The sequence below is a fragment of the Lacerta agilis genome, chromosome 5 (genome assembly GCF_009819535.1).
Source record: "Lacerta agilis isolate rLacAgi1 chromosome 5, rLacAgi1.pri, whole genome shotgun sequence".
NCBI classification, from domain to species: domain Eukaryota; kingdom Metazoa; phylum Chordata; class Lepidosauria; order Squamata; family Lacertidae; genus Lacerta; species Lacerta agilis.
The window spans coordinates 11,441,489-11,468,536 of record NC_046316.1 but is presented as its reverse complement, the minus strand read 5'-3'; the positions used below and the strand labels follow the sequence as shown (position 1 = coordinate 11,468,536).

Below are 27,048 nucleotides of genomic sequence, written 5' to 3'. Positions count from 1 at the left end.
ATGAAAGGTAAAAACAATGTGATGAAGGGGTAGTACTTGGATGCAATACTGGTACCCATGGTCAACAGCTGTATTATGGTACTAAACTTTTATGAAGGATCTAAAGATGGTTATCACCTCCCTCTCACCGTGCTGGCCTCTGAGCTGTTGGTACTAATCCTTTGCCAGTCTGGTGCGAGCCAGATGTTTTATAGGCTACAACTCCCACCACAGCCCAAGTCCAAAACATCTGGAGGGTACCAGGTCGGGGAAAGCTTTTCAATACTAGTTCAAGGACCATAAATATCTTTGAAACCACAAAGGCTACTTCTAAAGAAGAGTCATCAATGCTGTGTTTTCTCCGGACGTAACTAAATTCAGGGGTGGAAACTTGCTTTTTAAAAGACAAAACAGGGAAAGTATTTTAATTCTTAGGAAGTCGTACTGTACAACCACTGTGGCTTGCAGAACAGAAAGAGATCAATGAATCATAGAATTGTAGAGTTGGAAGGGACCATGAGGGTCATCCAGTCCAACCTTCAGCAATGCAGGAATCTTTTGCCCAACGTGGCGCTTGAACCCATCGACCTAAGATGAGGAGTCTCATGCTCTACCAACTGAGATGGGGGCAAAGACCAACACCTCAAAGCTAGCTCCAGGTGAAGACCCCATCCCACCCTACTCAAAACAAGACAGTTGACCACCAAATGCCCTGTGAGGATAATTTCAGAAGGGGGGGGGGCAGGCAACTAATACAACAGAGTCTGCACCAGTTGAACTGTACCACATTTCAGGTTGTCTACCACCAGTTGCCCTATGGGAAGGATTCTGACACAGTGTTATATTTTATTATTTCTTGAAATGAATTCTATCCCGAATTGCAATACTGTAAATGGTAAACAATTGCAATGAATTGTAATAAAATAAACAATTGCAATAAATGGAAATGAAATAAATTTTCTGCTCTCCAACAGCAAAATGGCTTATGCACAGCCCTGGCACTAAATGAAACATAGATAGAGAAGCTCCTGCAAATTCTATTTGATTACTTTCAAATACATGCATGTAGAAACTCCAGTTTTCGCTGAGAAATATCAGACACGCTTAGGATATCCAATAACCAGAGTATATGAGCACTTAATGAAAAAGCAGAAAGCTCTAGAGTCAGCATGGGGGTGGGGGGAGAATGCTATGCTTGATCGCTTCTTCAGCTTGTATGGATGAAGTCACAGAAACAAGGATTTGTCAGGACAAAAACAGTTGTCATTTCAAAATCCAAGAGACCCAAGAGATAGCAACTGGAGACAGGCAAGAAAAAACAAATAGCAGTTAACCTGTAGATTTATCCTTTGGTGTGGTGGTTAAAATAGCTCCTCCTTAGTATCTCAGTTTGGCCAGACTGATTAAATCCACATATATGGGTCCAAGCCAAATCAAAGCAGTAATCAGAAGCTGAATTCTAAAAGCAAGCCCCTTCCGTATTCGTGTGCTGGAGGGGGTCAAGAGAGCCCTGTGGTGTCCCAATGTCAGCAGTGTCTCTGTTCTGCAAAAACTTAAGTGCTGATCTATATATACACGGAGAGGGATAGCGCAGAATGAAGTGGAAACTAAGTGGTACAGTCCCGACACTACAGCGGAACTGTGCCATTTCAGACTGTAGCTTTCTGAACAAGGGCTGTGCTCCCACATTTTCTGGGGGTCCACATGCCAGTGGCAGGCAGGGACAGAGGCAAAAGTGGGAGGAGCAATGGAGGAAGCTTTTACCCTTGTACAGTGGGCTGCATTCCATATGAAAGTCAGGTCTCTACACACACTCCTCTCATTCCATCCATTTGCACGTATGTTGAATTTGACAGCAAACCATGGTCACGTGTTCTGAACCACCTCAACAAGCACTTGCACCCCACATCAGGTCCTGAGTACAATTTAGGATGGAGGGTCACATGCCAGCCATAGGTGGGGCAAGAGGCAAAAGAGGGTGGCACAACGAATACAAAAATTTAACTGGTAGCTGGTTGCTACACAAGCTCATGTACCCTTTCTCCATCATCCATCCATCCAGGCAGGCAAGAGGCATTATCAGAGCTTAAAGGATGCGTTCCAGTTAGGCTGAAGCGCTCTAGAAGGGTGTAGAGCAGGGTCACTGATGGGTGCGGCCTGGCGAGAGTCTTGAAGGCCAGATAGATAGCACTGGAGGGCCACATTTAGCCCCTTAGCCTGAGGCTCCCCACCCCACAATTTGGAATGTCCCCCCAACACTTCCAGCAAGCAAAATGAAACAGAAAAATAAAGGACACCAGAAAGAAAAGTTATTGTGTTATTATGCTACTTTTTTTTTACTATGCTATGTATTATTATGCTCTGTATTATTTTTTATTATGCTCCCTAAATTATGTTCTCAATGTTGTACACTGCCCTGGGATCTTTGGATAAAGGGCAGTATATAAATCAAATAAACAATAATAGTCCAGCCTGCTGCATTGTTTGATATTTCTACACACTGGGCTTTTGTTACAGACAGAAACAAACAAACAAACAAACAAAAATAGGATCCACTACTACCATCCACCCTAAAGATAAAGACCAGGACCAGCCGCCTGAGAAATAGCTTCTACCCAAGAGCGATTTCTGTTCTGAATGCAACAAAAGGCAGTCTGTGAGGGAGGATCTGTACTCAGATATGGGGTATCAAGAGTTTTAGGGCTAAATTGGGGGAGGTATCAGAGTTTTGGGGGCGGGGTTATTATGCAGAGGTGGGATGGGTGGGGATAGCAGGTTGATGGTTGTTGCAAGTTTGATGTAGATGTGCAATTTCGTTGTTCTGCATTGGACAATGACAATAAAGATTATCCTATCCTATCCTATCCTACCACAAAGCAGCATAAAAAGGCCCAAAAGGATGAGCTGTTGGGGGCATGAATGGATATTTTTTGATATATTTCAAGTATCTGTGTAGGAATATGCCATCTTTTTGCCTCTAGTTTCTCTCTATCTTATCTTCAAAACTGCAAAGACTTTGTCTCTTGTCAGCCAAACTTCCACGTATGAAGTGCGGAACTGCAGAACTGACTTGGACAGGAAATGGACTGATTCGGCCATCTATAGTTCAGCAACTAGTGGAAAAGTAGGACAACCTGCCTGACCAACCCACACAGTAAACCAGAGGAGTCTCCTGTTAAAAAGATGGCCAGACACTGCAGATTTTGCTACAGGTCCTACTTAGAAATAACCAATTCCCTTTGTGTGAAGGTCAATGATTCAATTAAGCTTTGCAGGATATCCAGCTTTGCAATTAAAGCTGCCCTTCTAATCCTCTTGCTTTGGTGTCTAGCAGGTTCTTCCAACTAGACAGAGCACACCAAAAAACAAACACCCTCAACACATTTGCTGCTGGAAATACCAATTTAAACTCTGTTGCCATGCTAACCCAATAATGAAGACTCTTAAGGCAAGACTACAACATGACAAATAGCAATCCTTTGAGCTACAGCACCAGCACTGTTGCAAGATCAAGCCAGAATGAGAGGTTTTCGCACTTCCAGCTTGAAATACAGAGGGGTAGAAAGGGGTCTGCAGCTGAGGGGAGTCAGTAAGTTGGGAGGCTTACCAAATGGGTGGCGAGCAGCAGCATCCTTTGTTTTGCAACCCCAAAGCTCTTGGGGATGTTCACCATCCCCTCTCCCAACAATGCCCTAGATCAGCCTTTCTCAACCTTGGGTCCCCAGATGTTTTTGGCCTACAACTCCCATCATCCCTGACCACTGGTCCTGCTACCTAGGGATGATGGGAGTTGTAGGCCAAAAACATCTGGGGACCCAAGGTTGAGAAAGGCTGCCCTAGATGAAGCACCATTCTCGAGCATTTGGGGAGATTGTGGTTGCTTCAAAAGGTAGCCATCATTTTATTCCCTTGACTCCCTTGGCTGGCATGGGTCATCATGGGCTGCATGGCAACCATGCATCTGTTCCAAAATGTCATAGGGCAGGGCATACCCATGATTTAGCATTAACCTCAGGGTGTGTGAGAGTAGTCTGAATTTTTTGAGTGTGTGTGAATTAACCCTGTTGTCATGGTCAGAGGTTTGGTGAAGTTAAGCTTAAGTTTGGTGAAGTTAAGCTGGTACACCACCTACAACAACAACACTGTTGTTGTTGTTGTTGTTGTTGTTGTTGTTGTTGTTGTTGTTGTTGTTGTTACTACTACTACTACCCCACCTATCTGGCTGGATTGCATTGTACTGTAATATGACCTACATGGAGCCTCCCTTGAGGCAGAATGCTGTGGCCAGGTTGAGTGGAGGTCTTGTTGTTAACATACAAATCCCTGAACAACTGGGGACTACCTTATCTTTCATGTTGTTACTGATGATGATTAAAAAATGTTTAGGGCTACTCTCATTTTCCTACTCAATGAGGCCAAACTTAGATTCACAAATGTTTAGGGGTATGCGTCCCCCCCAGAAAAAAGCGCTGATAATGATGATAAGGTAAAGGGCCCCTGGACGGTTAAGTCCAGTCAAAGGCGACTATGGGGTTGCGGCTCCATCTCTCTTTCAGGGCAAGGGAGCCGGTGTTTGTCCGCAGACAGCTTTCCGGGTCATGTGGCCAGCAAGACTAAACCGCTTCTGGTGCACGGAGGACTGTGACAAGTGGCAGAGCACATGGAAATGCCGTTTACCTTCTCGCTGCAGCGGTACCTATTTATCTACTTGCACTGGTGTGCTTTCGAACTGCCAGGTTGGCAGAAGTTGGGACAGAGCCATGGGAGCTCACCCCATTGCATAATAAAATTATTCCTTATCCTTATAATCCCTGAAAGACCACCTCCCCCTGTAAGATCTGTAGGGTCACTTAGACCCTACAGACCACCTGGGGAAATTCTACTTGTAGCACTGCACTTCACCCTACAGAAGATCCTATGGCACTGAAGCATGCCAATCTTAGTGGCATGCATTGAAGGTCTACCGCAATTTAAATTGTCTAAAATTACTAAGTTTGGTGTGGTTGATATCCAAGTTATATCTTGTTTTCCTATGGTCAATAAAGGGCAACGACGAACTCTCAAATGATTCTATATGTTGTTAATGATCTCCCAGATCTGTTCAGTCAGATTTGCCATTTCCAGGCAGATTCCAGAACTTGCTCAGTCACTCATTTAATGCTGGAAGATTATGGGCTGCACCATCTGCTAGTTAATAAACCAGTTTTCATCTAAGCTTTTTTGTGTGTGCACCCATTCATTTCTGTTGGGTGTCCCAGACCTTTTACATTCCAGGAATTTATGTTAACCTTTCTGGCAGGCAGCTTTTTCAGCATGGCAGAGATAAAATTAAAGAATCATGGCAATTAACTGAGTAAGGCTCGGTTGCTGGTTCATCAAGAGAGTGACCATGAATGAGTAAAAGGTCAAAGAAGGGAGCACAAAAAGTTCTGGGTTTCCCTTGAAACAATGCACAGTTGTGTGATCATTCATTAGTGTCAGGCCAGGGCTTCAAAGGAATCCACTGACCCATGTGGACACAGAACTTAAAATATATCGAGAAAAACATTAAGAAAAGAAAAACATTAAAGCAAAAACATTCCCTCTAGTCCCTTTAACAACAGCAGTTTGTTACTTCCCTAATAAGGTAGTAGTCAGTTGCCTGAGATAAGAACTTACTGGTCAAAGAATATTAATTTGCAGAGCCTTTTTCTATACAGACGCTAGATGGAGCTATGCGCCTTCTTCCCAAGAAAGAAAATTAAGGCAGTTGGAAGAAGGATCTCCTGTCTCAAAAATTTCTCTTGTGAAGCAGCTGTAGGGGGCTCTGAACTGGATCAAGACTGAAAGGGAGAAGTTGTCATATCCCCTCCCACAAGGTCCTCTGGCCCTGCCTTGGGGAAAAACAGAAATGTTAAAGATTCCATGTTGGAAAATAGGTATTTTGAAACACCCTGTGCCAAATGTTCTATATACAAATGGAAAGATGGATCAGTAACTTGTTTTGGCACGGTTTTTCCCTTGGTCTCCCCGGGCTGAGAAGGTTCTTCCCACTCATGTTTCATGCATAAAGCATAACAGGGGGAAAATGTGTACAATCCCCAAACAGATATAATTGAGACCCATTGAAACAACCAGAACAGAATGAAATGTTGTACATGCACTTCAACCATACCTAGAGTAGCAACACTCTATGTAAGTGACGCGGGTGGCGCTGTGGGTTAAATCACAGAGCCCAGGGCTTGCTGATCAGAAGGTCGGCGGTTCAAATCCCCGCGTCTCTATGTAAGTGACGTGGGTGGCGCTAACCAACCACAGAGCCTAGGGCTTGCTGATCAGAAGGTCGGTGGTTCAAATCCCCGCGACGGGGTGAGCTCCCGTTGCTCGGTCCCAGCTCCTAGCAGTTTGAAAGCATATCAAAGTGCAAGTAGATAAATGGGTACCGCTCCAGCGGGAAGGTAAATGGCGTTTCTGTGCTCTGCTCTGGTTCTGGTTCACCAGAAGCGGCAATGTCATGCTGGCCACATGACCCGGAAGCTGTACGCCGGCTCCCTCGGCCAGTAACGCGAGATGAGCACCGCAACCCCAGAGCCGGACACGACTGGACCTAATGGTCAGGGGTCCCTTTACCTTTATGTAAGTGACACAGCCCCCATCTTGGTGGGTTTGTATTCAGAAGATCCAAGCCCCACTGGGTTTAATGGGGCTTGAGTATATTTAGCTGCCTCTTGTTATAGGACTGGCTCTTGGACATTCAATCAACACAAACAGTGAATCTTACAATTACCATTCTATGCTCATAATAATTTGAAGATTGCAATCACCAGATAATGCACTTTAAAATGTGTATCCCTAGCAATGTAAACTCAGCCCTCAAATGCAGACAGCTTGGGTCATACTAGACAAAATTCCAATTGGTGAAGACAATATTCCACCTGGAGTTAGCAGGGAGACACCACATTCAAATACCTGAAGCACCCCTTGGTTCATGTGTTTTCTTCTGTGGAGGCAAGAATTTAGACCTGAAACCCTCTCCCTATTCTCCCTGAAAACAGATGTAAGATCATGAACATATTAACCGAGTAAGTACTTGGGCAGCTTCATCTGTCCCTGCCCCAAACTGAATCGTTCTGATGTTTAATCACTTAAACCAGCAGCTTTGACACACACACATACACACGGCTTTTTAGACATTCCCCTTTCATAGGAACTCAAAGCAGCAATATTTCCCAGTTCAGGTGTTGCCTTCTACATACAGAGCTCTACAGCAGGGTTGGGGAACCTCAGGCCCAGGAGACAAATATGGAGCCTCGGGACTTCTCCTCAAGCCATACTGCCTCTCCCCAGGGCACAGCCCTCATCCTATACCCTGAAGTGCTTTCGAATGGCTAGAATGCCTCACTGAACTGCGATAATGCCTCTTGCTTGCCCAGATGGAGGCTGAAGAGATGTGCATATAGGGTTGTAAATGGAATTGTATAATGTATCACAATAATAAATAAATAAATATTTTAAAAAAGGGAAAAAAAGAGATGTGCATATAAGGGTTGCATGGCTGGATTTACCTCCCTTGCTTCACCCAGGTTTGTTTTCTTCTTTTTCCAAAAATGCCCCCTGAATTTTAGAATTTTATTGATATCGATGCTGTATTTTATGTTGTATTCTATGCTGTTTTATGCTGTTTTTAAGTCGCATTTTAATCAATGTTTTATATCTGCTGTTAGCCACCCTGAGCCTGGTTTTTAAACCAGGAAGGGCGGGGTATAAACAAAAAAATTATTTATTTATTTATTTATTTATTATTTCTTCTTCTTCTTCTTCTTCTTCTTCTTCTTAACCCACCTACTTTTGCCTCTGGCCCCTACCCAACACTGGCACGCTGCTCACCAGGAATAAAGCCCTCAGGCTGGAAATTATTATCACTCTTATTTTATTATTATTATTATTATTATTATTATTATTATTATTATTATTATTTGTTAAATTTGTATACTGCCCTTCATACCGCCGATCTCAGGGCAGTTTACAGCATTAAAGGTTCCCCATGATGAGTTTTAAGATTTAAAAGCAGGTGGTAACCCTGTTTTTCTTGCCACAGCTAAGAAGATCTTGTTCCCACAAATATCTCTGCACCAAAAAAACACCCCTAAACAAAGTGAGAAGTTTTGGGGCAGGAAGTTTGTGACTTCTCTCTCTTTCTATAAATATTTTTTTGGAAATTAGCTCTGTGAAGCTAACTATTAACATTAGGTATTTTTCAATTACAAGCAACACTAAAGATTAAAGCCACAACAACTGACTCAGTTGTAGCTTCTGTATTCTAAAGGCACGATGTCGCCAAATGGTACACATGAAATAATAATAATCCCCCCCCAAAAAAAATTGCACCCCACCCCATCTGACTGGGTTGCCCCAGCCACTCTGGGCAGCTCCCAGCATATACAAAAACATGATAAAACATTAAAAACTTCCCTATACAGTGGACGCTTGGGTTGCAAACGTGATCCGTGCGGGAGGCACGTTCGCACCCCGCAGTGTTCGCAACCTGCAGCGCTGCGCCTGTGCACGCGTGGGTTGCGATTTGGCGCTTCTGCGCCGAAACCCGGAAGTAACCCATTCCGGTACTTCCGGGTTCGGCACGATGCGCAACCCGAAATTACGCAGCCTGAAGCAGCCATAACCCAAGGTATGACTGTATAGGGCTGCCTTCAGATGTCTTCTAAAGGTTGTATAGTTACTTTTAAAAAAGCACGTAGGCACCCTCAAAAATAGTACAGGCAGTGACTATTTTAGGCACGTCCAATTGGCGTGTGGTTGCCAATGCATGGGTCCTTTTGGATACCCAGAAGAGGGCAGAACTGGGGTGTAAAGGGGGCAAGATGTAACAGGGCAGGGGACAGTTATGTGTGCTCTGCTGGTGCACACAGGGGCCGGGAACAGAACCCCCGTACGAAATGGTTGCCACCTGCAATTCCGAAGGAAAGCAAAAGTCTCTTTTTAAAAAGAGAGAGAAAAGGCTAGGATTCACTATCCTATCTTCCCAACCACGCCTGCCTAAACCAACCCCCGGCAAGCATATAGAAATCCCCCATAGGGACAAGATTGTTTCCTGAAATAAATCGCATAAAAGTGAGGAGCAGCAGCACAAAAGGAAGGCATTCCTTGCTTTATTAGCAGACTCACCTCCCAACAATATATATAAATAATAGAAGTTAACAGTCAGGGAAACGTTTTAGGAGGGAAAAAAGGTAATGATTCCGTTCCCCCCCCCCCCCACCTAAATGAGCTACATTTCTTGGATAAGAGAAAGGCACAGGAAGAGGGAAGGAATCACAAAGTGACATATCATGGCCCAAGGACACCCCCCTACACACACACACTCCCAGGCACATGCAGAGACTACTCACATGAGAAAGGCGCTATCTGGGTAGAAACGAACTTGGTGATTATAAAAAAGCAAATCCAACTGTTGTTGTTTTTTAAAGGGAAACCCCCCTTTATGTAAATTCCCATTTTCTGAAGTTGCAGAAGGCTATTATCATATCTGGGATAGCACCAGCTCTTGGCTACAGGCATTGTCAAGGTTACTGGGATATCAAGGAGGGTGGGAGCTACCGAACTTTCACAACTTTTACCTTGCTTTCTAGGCAGGGCCAGCATGAAGATTGTCTCCCCACTGCAACACTTAGGACACTGTTATTTTAATACAGAGTAAGCCCAGTTTCTGGCTGTGAACTAAAAACCTGTTTCAAAACACATCAGAAGAAAACGACTCTCTGCAATGGGATTTGAGGGACCAAACACTCCATTTCTTCCAGTAATGCATCTTGTTCTCGGACGGAATTAAGCTCCCACTTCTGAGCTGAAAGAAATAAGCCTGCCACCGCAAACTCTGAAGAACTGAGTTCCTAATGGGAAACTGAAGGATGTGGAGTAATCCACCTCAAAAGTCGAGTGTAATAAAGGGTCTTCAGGTGAACGAACCAACTCTCAAGTAGAATGACTGCACCTTCCTAACCTTGAGTCATATGTATAATGACTACAGAAAATCACGAAAATGGACCCTTCTTTAACAAATCTGCGGCATTCACTCTTCAGCATTTGTTTAACACATGCATTAAGGCCTATATTTTTTTAAAAAAAAAAGGATGAGGAAGGAGGAACAGAAAAAGGAGAGGGAGGGGAATACTTACCTGAAAAATTCCGAGAAACCAGCATTGTTGTGAGGATTGCACCCTAAAAAGAGAGAAAAAACGATTTGCATTCGATACCAGGCTCCTGAGAGATATTCTACACCATGTTAGCAGACATGCGTGCTTACTGTAGCCTGTAAACAGTAAATGTTAGCCAGATGTAAGGCAGGCCAGCCTAACAATACACAACGAGCTTCCTTGACTGAAACTATTTCGCTTCAACTTTTTTTTTTGCAAGAGGGAATGTGTCCAGTACACAATGCAAAACCTTGATCTCACCCCAAATGTCACAAGTTAAGACTTGCGTGGAAAGGCCGTGCCATCAGAAGCCCTGGAGTACAGCATGAACCCCCAATGTTTGTGTCAGTAGCAAATATGCACCCCAAATATGCAACACCACCTACCATAATCTCAAACCGTGAGATCATAAAGACTGTGCCTTCAACCCACCTTCAGTTTTCTTCTGGCATTGAACTTTCTCAAACATTCCACAGTCTCCTGTCTGTGCATCATGGAGGCCACAGTTGATCGTTGCTGGGGAGGGAAGCAAAGAACACTGTTAGGTGTATCTCTGATAGGAAAGCAAAGAAAATATCTGAAAAAATTACCCCCCCCCTTTTTTTGTCGGTCTCAGCACTGAATGGTGCTGTCAAGAGCAGTGCTCTTAACACTACTGTAAATGTGCGGGGGTGGGGGTGGGGGTGGGATGACTGAAATTACCCTTCCAACAAGAACAGTGCCAGGGAAGGGAGATACTTACGCAGACCCATGGGTGCTTAAGAGCCTGGTCAGCTGTGATACGTTTTGCTGGGTTTATTGTCAGCATCTGGTTGATTAAGTTCTTCGCTTCCGGAGTCACAGTGTCCCATTCTGGAGACGGAAACTAGAAGCGAGAGAGGAGACAGGGAAATGCCTTTTGGCCGTTGCTGTGCTGAGGTGGCTTCTCCTGCCCGTGCTCCACACTGAACCCATTGCCACATTCCACCCTTTCAGCCAGCATCTTTGGCATGTTTACGAATATGAAGGCATTCAGAGATTTGCATTTTGGGGGGAACTGAATGCGGACACACACACACACACAGGCGTGGCATGATGCAGCTTTAGGGATGGCCGCAAGTGGACTGCAGAACCCCGAAGGTGTCGTTTTCTTTTTACGCGCTGTTATAATCATTTGTACCTTACATTGGTGCTTGAACTTCACACATCTTCCTGCATGCATAAAAATGTAAAATGTCGTCGCGCTGCAGCTGGGCAGCCACACCGGCTGCAGCATGACGAATGGACAGGCAGGAAGGCGAGTGAGGCAGTAGCATTGGTTTAGGGCAGGGCGGAGTTGTGAAGCCCCACAGTGTATCTATACTGGCTTATTTCAGCCAACTGATTGGAATTAACTGTATAGAAAACAATTCTCTTACATCGTAGGCTCCTGCCTTGATCTGCTGATACAGTTTGTGCTGATCTTCATCCCAAAATGGGGGGTACCCCACTAGCAATATGTACAGAATGACACCTGGGGGAGAAGAAAAGATATTGCAATTACATTGGCTTGCTCCAATTAGGCCTGCAGCCCATTCTCACAATGCAGTCTTGGCATACGAGTCTAGACACTTTCAAGCCCATCTGCTGTGGAGGGACTTTCTGCCATGGCCATGCCACCGCCCTAGGTGCTGTAATTCATTTGGAACACCAAGAGCTCAATTTTAAAACTAATGCACGGGTCATCAGAGAGTACTTCTGGCTTCGTCAGTCATAATACGTCCCGGTGGTTACTAAACTGCAAGCCCCAAGTGCTGGAAAAGCCCTTGTGTGATAGTTTTCTCTATGTACAGTCCATTGTAAGGCAGTGCTTGATGTTAACTTCCTGTGTTCTCATAACCAGACTCACTTCACTAGTGAATTGTTGGGGGGCATGTTTAGGGGAGAGCCCCACTGCACAAGTGGAAAGTGTATTTTAATGAACTGAATAGAGTGAAAAGACATGGGGGCATGGAGAATGCGTGTATAAACTTAACAGTTCTGAGCTTTATTTATTTTTTTAGTCGCTATTTTGTTGTTGATATTGTTTTATAGATTATAAATGTCGTACCGATTTGTTTATCATATAATACGACTTTTGATGTAATTGTAATGCTTAGCTTATTTTTATAGTTATTTTACAGATAGCAATTGTTTTACTGATGATTTGTTAATTATTTTATATGATTCATGCTGTATTTGTGAAGTCATATTATGCTCTATGATGTTAGTTCTATTCATTGTTTGTAAGCTGCTTTGGGATTCCTTTGAATGAAAAGATACATAGAAAGACAATCAATCAATCAAGTCCTTGCACAGGGCTCCTGCTGACGGGACTCGTTAGGTGAATTCCACCCTAGCTTTATTTTTAAAATAACTATCTTCCCTTCCTTTCTGCATTATTGCAAAATGAACTTGCAGAATTCGCTGCGAGATATGGTGGAGACCCTCTAACGTAAAACTCATCTTAAAAAGAGGTCAGATTTTAAGCGTGCATACCCCTCACTCCCAAACAATATGAATGTTAGGTAGTGTAAGGGTTTTCAGAGATTGCTCATGAGTAACCAGCCTGACGCCGAGGTTTCTAAAACTAGGTTTCTTTATTGTGCAGATATGTACAGTGCTGCCACAAAAGTACGTCTAGCTCATCCTTCAGCAGAGTCCGGGAATGACCCCTTCCGGTTCTTTGCCCAGCATAAAAGCCGCAGGATGCGGAACCCCCGCCTACCCCCTCTGCGTCCTCCCCCCCTGCGCAAGTGGGGAGACGGAAGAGGTGTCTCTTCTCCAGCCTCTGCTTGGTGCGAGGGCTCTTCTTCCTTGTCAGAGCCCTGACTCCTACTTCCCGGTCCCGTCTCTCCCTCCCCACTAGAGGGATCACTGCCTTCCTTACTGGAGGAAGATGAATTGCTAAGCAGTTGGGGCGGGGGCTCGCGATACAGAGAAAGCCCTGGCAACTCTTTGACACCCTGACAGGTAGCCTTACCACATGCCCATATATCCACGGGTTTTCCATAAGGATCTTTCCTTAAGACCTCGGGGGAAAGGTAGCCTGGAGTACCAGCAAACCCTGTCGAAACACAAGATGCGGAACAGACTCAGCAGCTTCAAATTAACGTTGCCATTCTCACACAAAGCGGCTGCTCTGCCTGTGTGTGTTTGTGTATAAAAACTAGGACATTCAGGCAAAGCAGAGAAAGTGTAAGGGGCGCTAGGCTATCAATAACAAAGCAAATGACACGACATCCTATCAGCTCCTAGACCAGGAAACCTTGAGCCATATCATATTATTACTGTATGTTCAACAAACCCAAACAAAAATGCCAGACTCATCCATTTGGATGAGTCGCATTTGGAACAGAAAATGCCACTAAGGTACTAAGAAGGGAGGGAAGCAAATAAGGCACCTGGAAATGTTTTAGGCGCCAGTTTTCGGTTTGAAGCTGGGGTCCCATACTTGTGGAGGGGGAGAGATGCTCCAAAAAAGAGTGAATAGGATAGCAATGGGATTTATTAGAGTAGTGCAGCTGCCACTCAAAATTAATCACCACCAGTAGAAGTGAGCAGTGAGGTATCTTCATGTTGTTGTTATTTTGGGGTTACTGGGCTTCATGGGTGAGGGAGGAGGAGGTGAAGAGCATGAGGGGCTGACAGATGAAGTCAGAAAATGGTGTCTAAGTGGCGCAGAAAGGCGTCACTTTTTAGAACATTGGTTCTAGCAGGACGGGAGAGCATCATTTGAGCTCCAGTTTGGACAGGAGGACATTTAGTGCATTTCTAGCTACTAGCTGTTCACTGCAGCTGTGAGCTGTATGCACATGGAAGTTTGCAAAACACCCAGAAGATAAGATATCTCTCGGGGGGGGGGGGATTTTGATGCACAGCCTAGACAGATTGCATCACTGATTTCCATTGGCACAGTGAATACCATCATCGATATTCCCTTCAATCAGAGCACAACCCCTTGGACCATCTTCCTTACGCTCCTTCCTGTTTGGAGAAACACTTACCAAACCATGCCTGTTGCTCCCCCTGGACTTCAATCGCAAGTCCGAAGTCAGCCAGCTTGACAGCTGCACCCTTGCACTTACTTGCAAGTAGCAAGTTCTCAGGCTGAAGTGGTGAGGAAGGTGAGGAGAGAAAACAAGAAGAGAAGGAAAACCTCAAATAAATATATTCTCTCTGCAAACGCTTGGTCTGTATGTTGAAAGTTCACACCTCCAAATGTCCTCTCCAGCGGAAGAGTTGTCTTTAAAAAGCCTCCTTCAAACTTGCACCTATGACAAGCTCCAATTGGTGGCATTTTGCAAAGGAAACTGTGTGCCCCCCCCCCCGGAAGATTATGCAGTTAATTTATGTAGAATTCTCCTTGGCAACCCTCGCAATCCAAGACAAGTTATTCAATATATTGACAGTAGGTGGCACTGACGGCCCACTTCCTTCACTTCTGCTTGAGATAACATCTATGTGGAGACATAATGATGTGGTAGACACAGCAAACTGCAGTGATACAACTCCCAATTGTATGGGAATAATATGCAGGACCATGTACACAGTGATTTATTTGCATAGAGCAAGGGATTTGAAGTTATGCACCAAAAAAGAGCAGAAAGTCCAAGTTATGCAAATTAACACGCATTTGCGTAATTTACCCCGCTTTTGTGAATCATGAGGGTGGGTGGGCAGGAAGCTGGGCAAGCCCAGTCTCTGCCATGGGGAAGCCCGTTCAGCTCTTTCAAGACGATGCTGGGCAGTTTTAAGGGACAGAAACTCTTCTATCACAGAACGGTTCTCTTTGTATTCTCTGCTCGGTTGTAAAGTCCATCACGGAACGCAGAGCACCCGGCTAAGGACTGCTGAATGGAGAGATCCAGATGGGGGTGGCTGATTCAATGTGAGCTGTGTTGGAAATTTTCATCTGCAAGGATTTATTACTACAAGGCCTCTGTTGCCATGAGGCTGAGGAGAATAGCCACTATATCCTTCCCTCCTTGCTCAGGGCATGAGACTGTGTCCCCTTTTCTCCCTCTTGGCAGACAAAACTAAAACAACTCCAACGCAGATAATCAGAGAAGGCAGAAGCAAGGGGCTCAGAAACAGACTGGAATAAGGATCGCCTGGGGCTGGCATCATTCCACTTCTGGAGAGACAGGGGATCTTCTATCTTAACATGCGAACTCTTAACTAAGCAGACTATGAAATTCAACTTAAAAACAGGGCAGATGGTCCAAGTACTGTAATTAAAAACCACACCCAATGTAACCCTCCTTTTTTCTTTTTTTGGTTGATTAGTGTGCCCCGTGGTGTTAGGAAACAGGATCCTTATTTGGGGGCAAGCACTGAGCACACAGACAGAATGTTTATTTTCCATGGCCTCTAGATATTCGTGGCAACTGAAGCTTTTGTTCGGGGAGGATTTAGAACTGACAGGGTGCCCAGAATATAGGCCAGGTGGATGTTCAGGGATCAATTCTGTTGTGCTCCATGGCGGGAGTAGGTCAAACATACCCGAGGAACCCAATGTGGTGGGAAGGATTTAAGTGTTGGAAAGCTCGCACCCATAATCCACTTTGAGAAATGCATTAGGAACAAGTGTCTAGAAAAGGTATTCTTGAAGGCACACATTTAAGTCTGAGCTGAAGTCCAGTACTTACTGGTTTCAGGGCTACTTTCTGCTCTAATCTGAATCAGGTGGTAACCATGTTCCTTTTTCTTTCCTTTTTTTGCAAATTATTTTTTATTGCTTTTCTAAAGTTTTAACAAATTAACATCAAATTACTACAAAATGAAAAGTTGACTTACCATCCTGCTAACTTGATGTTTCTCTTCCCTTCCTTACTTGCTGCTCAATGTTACAAACATTTCCTAATTCCATTTCAATACCTAAAATAATTTAGCATTCTTTTTTCTTCCCCACCCCCTACACTTCCCATCGGATGTGTATATTTAAATTCCTGCTAGACTTTTATTTAACTATAACATATTCCCAAATGTTAAGTAGAGTTACTCTTCACTTTCTCAGCCCGCAGAGATCGTTAACCACGTTCCCGATCTACAACCACTTCGGACTAGCATATGAACATGAAATAAGCTGTTGGGTCTTTGAACACAGAAGGTCCAAGCTGAATCATTTTGTGTTCCCAACATACAGGATTTCTAAAAACAGGGAGGCATTCCTCCATATGGGAGCATCCAAACATCCCATCTCCACCTGCAGGGAGAGGCAGTCCAGCCAAAGAAATGCCCTGCCTCTAGATTCTGATTAATGCATTAATTCTCACAATCCTGCTTTTCCTGCTTCTGGTTAGACATCATGGGGCTGCTGCAAGGGTGTGTGTGTGGGTGTGTGTGGGTGTGTGTGTGTGAAACAAGAGACACAGTCCTCCACAAGCGCTTAATATCAATGGCTCCATCAACACTGGAAAGCCCTTACACCAGCAGTAACAACAACTAGAAAATTCAACCACTGCTATGCAGTACATTAGATAGGATACTACAGATAGGCAGTGCACAATATTCTTGCTTTGAATGACGTGGGTGCATAATAATCAGACTTAGGGAGGTAATGCAAGATGAGCTAAAGGCAATGAGTTGACCACCACCATTTTCCCATAAACTTGTCTACTTCCCACTCTCTTCCCTGGCACATCACACAGCTGGCTCTCTCTCTCTCTCTCTCTCTACACACACACACACACACACACACACACACACACACACACACACTGTGTGTGTGTGTGTGTGTGTGTGTGTGTGTGCATTAAACTGTTGCCAAGGCTGAAGACATGCCATTCCACTGGTGCATATCACAACTCTGTTCTGCATCTGGATTATGATTCCTGGCTGGTTGTGAGAGCTTCAGCATTCATGGTGGGAACGTTGGCCTTGCTACCTTAACATATGAATAGGGAATGCACCTCTTTTAAAATTAAAAATGAACCAGAAAGGCTCAGAACAAACATGTGTCACATAATGGAACAATGAAATAGTTTACCAGTAATTCAATTCCTAGGGAAGACTGGACATTCATAAGCAATTGTGTAGTAACTTCTGTGTCCAGGTGTTATACATTTATTTCTAGTAGCTCTTTGGTTGGAGCCCAGTCTGATAACCAGCTCCAGTTTAATCACCTTATTGCCAATATTAGTGGTGCATGACCCCCAGCTAGCATCAAAGCTCACCTGTTTTTTTGGCAAGCATTCCTGTTGAATACTCAAAAAAGGCCAAGGTAATTTTCATGGCCCCCTGCAAGCCTCCTCCTCATAAAGAAAATCTATGTGAATGAGGAGAAAATGGCAAGCAGTGAAAAGGGCTCACTGGACAGGCCTTCCTGAACCAGAAACAATGTCATCCCCTACCCTTGTTTTTCTAGACAGAGAATACTACAAGCCCCATGATTCCTGCAAAAAAGAAATACTTGGGCAGCATGTTCAGAAGCATCACTTCAACCTCATGAGTTCAGAGCCTGCACCCGTTAAAAAATAGTTCAGCTTGGCTTTTATCCAAACAACTTGCTTGTTTTGCAGCTGTCTGTTGTCCTACAGACCATGTCTGTCTAATCTCTGCCTGGGAGAAGCCAGATGCCATTGGGGCTCCCCCCAACCCCCCGCTGATGGTGGCTGAAGACAGCAACACAGAGTTAAGATTTTTGCTGTGTAAATTGCCATGCAGGATTTCTACAGTTGAATAGGTGGTGTAATATCCTAAAAACAAATGAAACAAGGAAGCAAGCAAGCAAGCAAACAAACCATCTGATAAAAACTATGCTGTACTCTTAAGCCAGGAACAGGGAAATGCTGTTTGACTCCAACTCCCATCAGCCCCAGACAGCACAGCAGATGGTCAAGGATGATGGGAAGTGTAGTTCAATAATATTCGGAGTCCCAGAGATTTCTCAACCATGCTATAAGCATGTTGCAATGGGTGTGGGTGGGTGTCTACAAACAGAACAATATTCTTTGGCACCCTTTGAAGTTCTCTTTTTGATTGGAAGTTGTCACACCCAGATTTCATTGCATGTAACTGTCATGATTTATGCACTTGTTCTTTTCCGGATTAATGCCTTTACAGGAATCAGTCATGGAACCACACGCACCACCCCAAACGCCCTGTCTTTCTGTGTATTGAGCAGGAAGGTCCGAAGGGGTCTTCCAAGCACATTCAATGGAATGCATGAAGAAGCTTCCCCAAAATTGGTTAAACTTGCTTAGAAGACTCACCGTGCTCAAGAACCCTAATAACACAGGGTTCCCCAAATACCCTTCATACCTCCCCACGAAATGTTGGAGGGGCAGGGGTGGAGCATTTGGAAGTGGTGTGCAACCCGCCCCCCAACCCCACTCTCTCTGCTGGTGCTGACATCTGTCACAATGCCTGAACAGGGCAACTGAAACAAGATTATCCATAGGAATTACTCAAGACCCTTATTTGCTATCTGGATTTCCTTAAATGTAGTATGTAATTGCATTTGGATATCTTTTTTAAAAACATCTAAACCATCACCTATGGAAGACAAAAGCTAGATTAAAGCAGAACTGGGTGAACTGGGTAAAAGATAGGTGACAGACCATGTGTTCAGCTAGTTTCCCTGGACTTGTGGCTAAGGTAATTATTTCCATCCCTAACAGATAATTTCTGCAAAGGCCTGTGTACTATTGGTCTAATTTTAATGTACATCCAATATAAGAGCTGAATTTAGATTTCTGCCAATTTGTATTTCTTAAATGTTCTCTCTCTCATGGTTGAGAGAATATATTTGAAATTAGGCCAAGTTATCCGCAAAACCCTCTAATGCACTGGTCTTCAACTGGTGGGTCGGGATCTACTAGTGGGTTGTGGCCTGATCCAAGGTGGGTCAACAGGAGCACTGCCACCATCCAAATATATAGCAAAAGATTAAGAAATGGGTCCCCCAAATGCATGCTTGGATTAAAAGTGTGTCCTGGGTCTAATATGTACAGTCAAAGCCTACGTGCCCCTTTGTCAATATCTAGGTTTCTCATGGCTTATGGTCATATTCCTCTGCCTTGCTTGCCCATCACTTGCACATACATTCCCTCCAGAAACTGGTCACGGCCAAAAATATTGCTGTCCAGTTTTGCCATAAGAAGTCTGCATAATCGGTAAGCACAGATTTGGGATGGTTTGGAAGGGAGTTCAACACACTGATTGGACTGTAAGCAGAGACAAATACGTCAACGCACAGCTCAACAACCACAATGAATTACCTAGTTTCTAGATACCAACACTGATACCATTCTAACCCCGAAGAGAAAAGTTTTACTCTCTGGAGACAAAGTGTGATGGTATTATGCCCAATCAAAGTAGTTTGTTCCTAGGTTTGGGTCTGAGCTCCCAGTCTCTCCCCATTCCCACAATGACAGCAGAAAACGCTATACATTGTATTTTGCTAATCTAGCCACATGTACAAAATACTCATTGTAGCTCTTGGCTTTCATGTAAGTAAGAGTTGAAACACTGGCAGAAGAGGAGGAGGAGGAGGAGGAGGAGGAGGAGGAGGAGGAGGAATCCTGGCACAAGATATTCACTGTTCAGAGATTTTAATTTTCTATGAGAGCAGCAATATTAAAACTTGTGGGGTCTTGTTAAAGGTGAGGGGGGGGAAGCATCTCAACGTGATGTCCACTTCCATTTGAATCCATTTGCACCATTGGCTAATGCAGGATGTGCCCCTACTTTGCATGCACTTAAAACATTATGCTACAATAAACTACTCCCTAAAGCATTTCTTGCAGTAGTTTTATAACACTGCATGAGTGGTTTACCACATGACTCATGCAAATGGCTTTCCGGGAGTAAACATCAATTTGAAAGGTGCTTCGGTGATAGGACGCTACTTGACGGGGCACTTATCTCCCTCCAAACTTTCATGGGGCAGGGGAGCCAATACGGGCAAGTTCTGGGCGGTTCCTAATTAGCATCTAATTTCCATGTGAGTGACTGACTGTGAATCCATGCGCAGTGGCAATCTTAAGCATGGAACAAGCATTTCTACACAAGAGACAGATTAACACCTTGGGCAGGATGGCCTTATGGCAGACTCGAACGGCTCCACATTCAGCCGAATTCCAAAACCAAAAAGCAGGGGTGCTTACATTCTTCACCGATGAAAAAGTACATATCAGGGCATATAAACTTAGCATGCAGAGTAGTGTCTCCACTTTACCACCCTTTGCTCCATCGCCGCAGGCACTCTTCTCACAGCCCAACTCACTTCTGGTATCAGAGTTCAGCTGGAGAAAAGAGCTCAGGTGACAAGTGGCGAGGAGGTAAGGCTGGGGAGAGGATTCCACTCTCTTAACCTGCATAATTTGGGGCTTGAGAAGGGGGCATGAAATTCACGTGAAAATTAAACATCGCGTGTGCACGCCCCCCACCCAGCCCCATTATACATACACAGTCAATGCAGACATCATATCAAGAACATGGCAACTCCGTCACATTTAGTTTGGTCTTATATTTAAGCAAGGTAGATGTAGCAATAGTATGTATTTGTATTTACTATACTTAACACTTAAATATTAAAAAAATAAAAAAATGCCTTCCAGTAGCACCTTAGAGACCAACTAAGTTTTTTCTTTTTTTTTAATAACAATTTATTAAGATTTTCAAACAAAGAAAAATAAAATAAAATACAAACAATACAAAACAACATCTGACAAAAACAAAAACTCAACAAAACATATAATTATACATTATCTAATCCTTATTTTCATATTCATCTTAGGTGGACTTCCCCAAAGCCCCTCCTTTCTGATTTTCATTGTATATCAACTTTGGCAATTTCTATATCATATTTTTTTAACATCTTAAAAATAAAAATACACAACCCCTATCTTCTCAACTAAGTTTGTTCTTGGTATGAGCTTTCGTGTGCACGCACACCTCTTCAGATATTCATATTAGTATTTAAGCAAGTGTCAGATTTAAGAATAGAATGTAGTTCCTTGATGCAAATCCATGAATTGTACACATTTTAATGCGCTCTTGCAATTCCCCACATTGATAATGCTACACCTGTTTTCCTCTTTTGATTCCCGGCAAAGTAACTTATATCTGCGTTGTTTAGTTGCCTTTTCCTTAAGCTCCCAGCTGGAAGTTTCCTTATTTTTTTCCCGTTTGCTCAAACATTTTCCTCACCTAACAGATACTGATTAGGAAGATCAAAGATCACCGCTGTCTTGAACAAACTCAGATCTCCTGTGGTCAGTTTTCTAGCAAAAGTTCACAAAAAAGGCAGGCGGGAAGTTAACACTCTCTCACACAAAGGACAGCCTTGCTGGAGGAGCATACAAATGTCAGAGGCAAAAGGAGAAATCTTTTTACCGCTTCAAAGAACTTTCCAGACATTGCCCTGAACTCTTCATGGCCAAAGGCAGTGGCACAAAGAGATACTTTGATGAGGCAGGCCCCTGCACTGACTATAGGTCTTTTCAGAGAAAAGGGGTCAGAGCCATTTTCTCATGATGGGAACTAATTTTCTTTTTTCTGGTTTTGCAATAGACTTCAAAATATTTTCTGGCTCACAGTTGCAACCTGAAGGCTCCAGTATCTTAAAGCTTCATGCTAGCACAAAACTTCTCTGCTAAGTGAGTGTGTAAGCTATGGATGATGCCAATGAACACATACTGCAGACAATAAATTAAAAGTCCAGTTGTTTTATAAAATAGCTGCTGAGGAACCTATTTTGGCAACTTTCATTGGGTCACAGTCTGGCAAGCCAGCAGTTTTCTCACCTGCAGGGAACCTTGTCCACATTGATTTCTCTGTCAACAAACCTTTGATCGCCTGCTGTGGAACTCCGAAACACAGCAGAGCTTTGGGGGGCATGGTTAAGGACATGCTTACTGTTCATAGGGGATGCCAGTCAGGTTTGCTGGTCCAGGCTGTCACCCTATGTGAACAGAGAGCCCGACAAACACACGCACCACTCATTAGTTGCCATGTAAAACAGAGAGCAGGAATAAATGGGACCGTTCTCTCAGTGCTTAGATGTTAAGATGTGGGGTCCCTCAAAGTTATGTATTTCAACTTGTATTTTTTCCACTTGCCCATAAATGACCGAGTCTTGTGGGTTAGCAGTGAAGTGGCCAGGCTTGCTGATGACCCCAAACTATTCAGGTTGGTAAAAATAAAAGCGAAATTGTGAAAAGCTCCATAAGGGTATCTCCAAACGGAGTGAATGAGCAGCAAAAGGGCAAATGCGAGTCAATGTACACTAGTATAAAATGATGGCAAACTAAGGCAAAAAAATCAAAGCCTCACAAATATATTGATGGGGACTGAGCTGAGGGAGGTGAGACTGAACAGGAAAGAGATCTTGCAGGCTCCCTCAGAAAGTGGTGGACTCCCCTTCCTTGGAGGTTTTTAAGCAAAGGCTGGATGGCCCTCTGTAATAGATGCTCTAGTTGAGATTCCTGCATTGCAAGAGAATGGACTAGAGGACCCTTGGGGTCCCTTCCAACTCTACAGTTCTATGATTGGCTCAGTTGCGGACGGGACAATGAAGGCATTTACGACATGTGTGGCAGCTGTGGAAAAGGCGAATTTCATGCTAGGAAAGGGATTGAAAACAAGTGAGTGAAGAAGTATGGTCCACTGCATCCTTGGTAGGACAGGTATCATTAGATATCATTAGAGCTGAAAGTGGCAGGTTGCGGGGGGGGGGGGGGGGGGCTGGAGCCAAAACTTGAGTAGAAGCAGAACTAGCTGTAAAAAATGTCTATTGCCTTTACGGGGCTGTAATTTTGCTGCTGCAATTCGCTCCTGGAAGGAGAGTGTGGACTTCTTCTATGCCTTTCCATTTAAATGCAGGCAAAGAAGCCAGGAGCGATAGCAGATCCTTAGCTGATCATTAGCAAACGAAAGTGGAAAACAGGCTAACCCCTCCCCACTGAGAGCTAATGACTAGCAGTTTGAAAAGCCTTAGCTTCAATGAGCAAAAGACTAGACAGTGGGGTGGGGTTGGAATCCAGGGGCTACTGTGACTAAAGTCAGCAAAGCAGAGGACAATACAGAGTCTAAAGAGGTTGCAGATGAGGAAACCAACTACAGAACAAGCTTCAAAAAATGAGCACAAAAACATGAGAGCCGGGAAAGGAGTGCTGAGGAGAGGAGCTAACCATGAAGCTAAACCATGGGTTGGCAAACTAAGGCCCAATTGCCTTCTAAATCTGGCCCGTGGGTGGTCCGGGAATTGCCGCATGGATCGCCAGCGCACACGATCTTTCCCTCTCCCTCTCTCTCACACGGGAGCAGCGGCAGCGCCTCCTCCCTCCCTCCTCCTGGCTTCTCCCTGCCCTGCCTAGAGGAGGAAGGGGGCTGGGCTTTGTTGGTGCCAGCCCCTCTCTGGAGCCCCTTCGCGTGCCGCTCATCGTCCCTCGTTCATTTTCTCCCCCCCAAAAAATATAATCTGGCCCCCCCAACAAGGTCTGAGGGACAGTGGACTAGGAAAGGGATGAAAAAGTTTGAGGAACCCTGGGCTAAACACAGAGAGAAATTCAATAAGAGGGAGAAGAAATAAGGGGGGGGGGAACCAGCCTGAAAGGAGAACACAAAGAGTTTTAGGAGAAAGCGAATGCTTTCTGCGAGGCAAATTTTTAAAAAACCAAAGAAGGAAGGGGCGCAGAGGGGCGAAGATGGCAGCTTCCTGCTTGAATTCTTTATTTTTTACAAGCTTGCAATGTTGCCTATCGACCACCGGGAAGCAGCAAACCTAAATCCCAATCTGGCCACAGCTTTTACAGGTTCTCCAGAAGATTGGGTTGTCTATATGCCTCACTGCCCCATTTATCAAGACGCAATGGTTGCCTGGGTGAAAACTCTTTGACCGTGGCAGATTAATCCTTTCTGTCTAGCTGAAGGTTAACAACAGCTTCAGCTGCTGCAAGGAAGAGCTCTTGGGGTGATCTAGACTACCTTTTCCCTCTGCACATCCAATAGAGCAGAGTTTCCCAACCTTGGGTCTCCAGCCATTTTTGGACTACAATTCCCATAATCCCTGACCACTGGTCCTGCTAGCTGGGGATGATGCGAGTTGTAGTCCAAAGACAGCTGGAGACCCAAGATTGGGAAACACTGCGATAGGGTAACCAGTACAGATTCCCTTGCAGTAAAGTGGGCAAGCTAGCACAAGCACGTTTCCACCAGGGAAGTGGGGGAAATGATGGCACAAGTCACCTGTGCAGCAGGTAACTGCACTCTCTAAAGCGGCTTGGCTTATTTGTGTAAGTCACAAGTTTGGCACTTGGGATAATGTTCTCTTGCTCGTATTGCATCTCAGCAAAAGAGGCTGCAGGTTAAACCGAACAGGGCACACATAAACAGGCTCACCTACAACAGGTCAGTGCAATGGAAATGGCAAGGGATAAAGTAATCTGCCACTGAAACAGCCTCAACCACTCAGGAGTAGAACAACCATCTTCATTTTGTAATAATACACAGGCTGGAAAATGACCTGCAAGCTAAATGGGTGGACATGAACTCGGTGCCATTCATGTGCTCATACAGTACTTTTAGAAATATGAGAAGATGAACTTGCTAAAACATATAATAATGTGGATATGCACCATCATGAGTAGGTTCAAAATGTAGACTTAGAGCAGCCTTGGATTTAAGCAATAATGTGACTGCCATAGGTGACAAGGAATTACGTGCAGGTGAGTACATAGAATTTATTTTGAGTGAGCTGGCTCACTCTCCATCCCTCCTCTGCCAGCCCCCCAGGCAGGCTAGTAATTTAATTTTTTGGTAGGCTAATAACGTCTGTGGCCTTTTTTACAGGGTTGGTGTAGAACTAAAGAATCAACTTTAGCAGTGGGTTAAAGAACAGTCATATAACTAAGAGCATCTTCAGGGTACCTCATGCAGCGTACCTCCATATTATGCAGTGTACCTGTTCTGAATATTCTGAGATTCTATAAAATACAGAATTAGGTAGAGCACTGGGTGTTACAGGAGCAACGATATGAGTAGGTGATTGAGTAGCCCCAAAAGTAAACTGTAATTCATGTTATCTCAATCCCATTTCCATTCCTACCAACGACAGCTTCAAAGCAACTCTGCATTTTCACCAAAAGAAAGGATTACCTTCAAGTCCCTGTGTACAATATCATGCTGATGGATATGATTGACACTCTCCAAAATCTGGTGAATGCAGTGGCTGCAGAAAAAAAAAAAGTGAGAGTGTTATTCATTGATGTATTTATTTATTGACAACGTCAAGGCTCCCAAGGCAGAAGCGTCAAGATTATATCATCACCTATAACTATGACCAAAGGCAGTGGAACCAGTGAGCAGTAATACATAAATAATGCAGTAACTAGTAAATACAGGGCAGTTCTGGTGCAATCCTATGCCGTAACTGTTACCTGTCTGTGCTCTACTGTGAAGGTGGTGTAGATCGCAGTGCCTTGCATTTCAACTTGCTGCAGTGTGGAATGCTTGGAAGCCCCACAAAGCTTCGGCCGGTCCCTGAATTGTCCACAGGTACCCAAAAGAGAACACCACGCAGACCACAAAATATGAGTGGCAAGCCCTGGGCCAGCTTACAAACTGCACTCGCCTACATTTGGCAGGGCTCCTGGAGGCTTTAATCAATCAGCAGCCTCCTCCATCAGTCTCAAGGCTGGGATCCCGCCAGCGTGGAAAGGTTTTAGTAGCGATAAATGCAACCGCATTACAAAGATGGTGTGTGTCTGCAGGGAGGAGTTGGACACCTTTTTAAGTACAGAACCCACTCAGCGTGCATTTTCAGTTCCCTTGTTTCCCTCTTCAAGCTTCCTGCAAGCTCAATGAAAATCTGCTGCCTCTTGTTTCTCCCTCTTTTTGCAGAGAGAGGAGCAACATGTCATTTACACCTATCATGTCAGGACAACACTACACCCACATTGCCTGCGCATGAGGCAACACACACAGATTTCTGGGAATGCTCAACCAGATAGAGGTTTCCAAGCGCTTGGAAGGAAGCAGACACAGCAGCTGGTATGTAAAGCGACTTGTGTATTTTAACAGCTCCTGCACCACACCATAGGAATCTGTTCCTAGGAAGTTACAGGTTTCAAACCACCCCTTGGCAATTTCACATTGCAGGAGTCAGACCCATCTTGGTGCAAATCCCTTTGAAAAGGTAGCAACAGCAGTGCCTGGGGCGGAAGGGGGGGGAGAGAGAGGAGAGGGGGAAAGTGTGTGTGCTTTCAGAATCTGCTTTAAGTGTTGAGGACACAGGCTTGCTCTAGGAAAGAACAAGGCTGTGTGAGGCACTGCTTCCCCCACCCAGTAAAAGGGGCTTGCAACGTAAACCACTCTGGCAGGCCCTGTGACTGTATAACTAGGACAGAGCCAAATTCACAGCAAGAGACTTTCTGGCCAAAAATGGCAAAAGCGCAATGAGTCTCTGGGAAGGTCAGATTGGCACAAACTCCGCTCTCACTTGCTAGCTCTCTTCCAGCCGGCTTTGGAATGCAGCTCGAAGCAGCAAGGGGACAAGCTAGCAACAACTTAAGCAAGGAAGCGCTAGACCTCTTCAAGCTGGAGGGGGAATCCAGGGCAGCAGGAGATAAGCTGGGAATATGACCACCCAGAGACATTTACACGGGCGAGACACACACCCACACCCCAAAGCCTTGCTTAAGTGGCACTGTTCTCCTTCCGCAGTCAAAAAAGCAAGTGGGGGTGGCAAGTGTGGCGTTAATAACAGTATTTCCCATGAATTGCTATTAAGGCAACATTTGAGGTTGGGATAGATTGCATTTATTGGAGGAGGAGGAGGAGGAGAAGGACTTTGCTGCCAGCTTCCTTCAACCATTAGAGGCTTCCATACAACAAAGATGCACCCAAATCTCCTCTCACTTGCACACATCTAGCT

General features: G+C 44.5%; 1 protein-coding gene across 36 annotated transcripts in view; it reads right to left on the bottom strand.

Annotated features, from left to right (window-relative positions):
- The window catches only part of CAMK2G (calcium/calmodulin dependent protein kinase II gamma), a 156,635-nt gene that overhangs the window by 43,572 nt on the left and 86,015 nt on the right, over positions 1–27,048 (bottom strand). For all 36 annotated transcript variants that reach the window (XM_033148543.1, XM_033148544.1, XM_033148551.1 and 33 more), the window contains exons 6-12: positions 25,272–25,344; positions 14,174–14,276; positions 13,150–13,233; positions 11,567–11,661; positions 10,912–11,034; positions 10,602–10,685; positions 10,152–10,194 (exon numbers count right to left, since the gene is read on the bottom strand). In XM_033148543.1, coding sequence (XP_033004434.1) covers positions 10,152–10,194; positions 10,602–10,685; positions 10,912–11,034; positions 11,567–11,661; positions 13,150–13,233; positions 14,174–14,276; positions 25,272–25,344 — 605 coding nt within the window. The remainder of the gene's footprint in view (positions 1–10,151; positions 10,195–10,601; positions 10,686–10,911; positions 11,035–11,566; positions 11,662–13,149; positions 13,234–14,173; positions 14,277–25,271; positions 25,345–27,048) is intronic.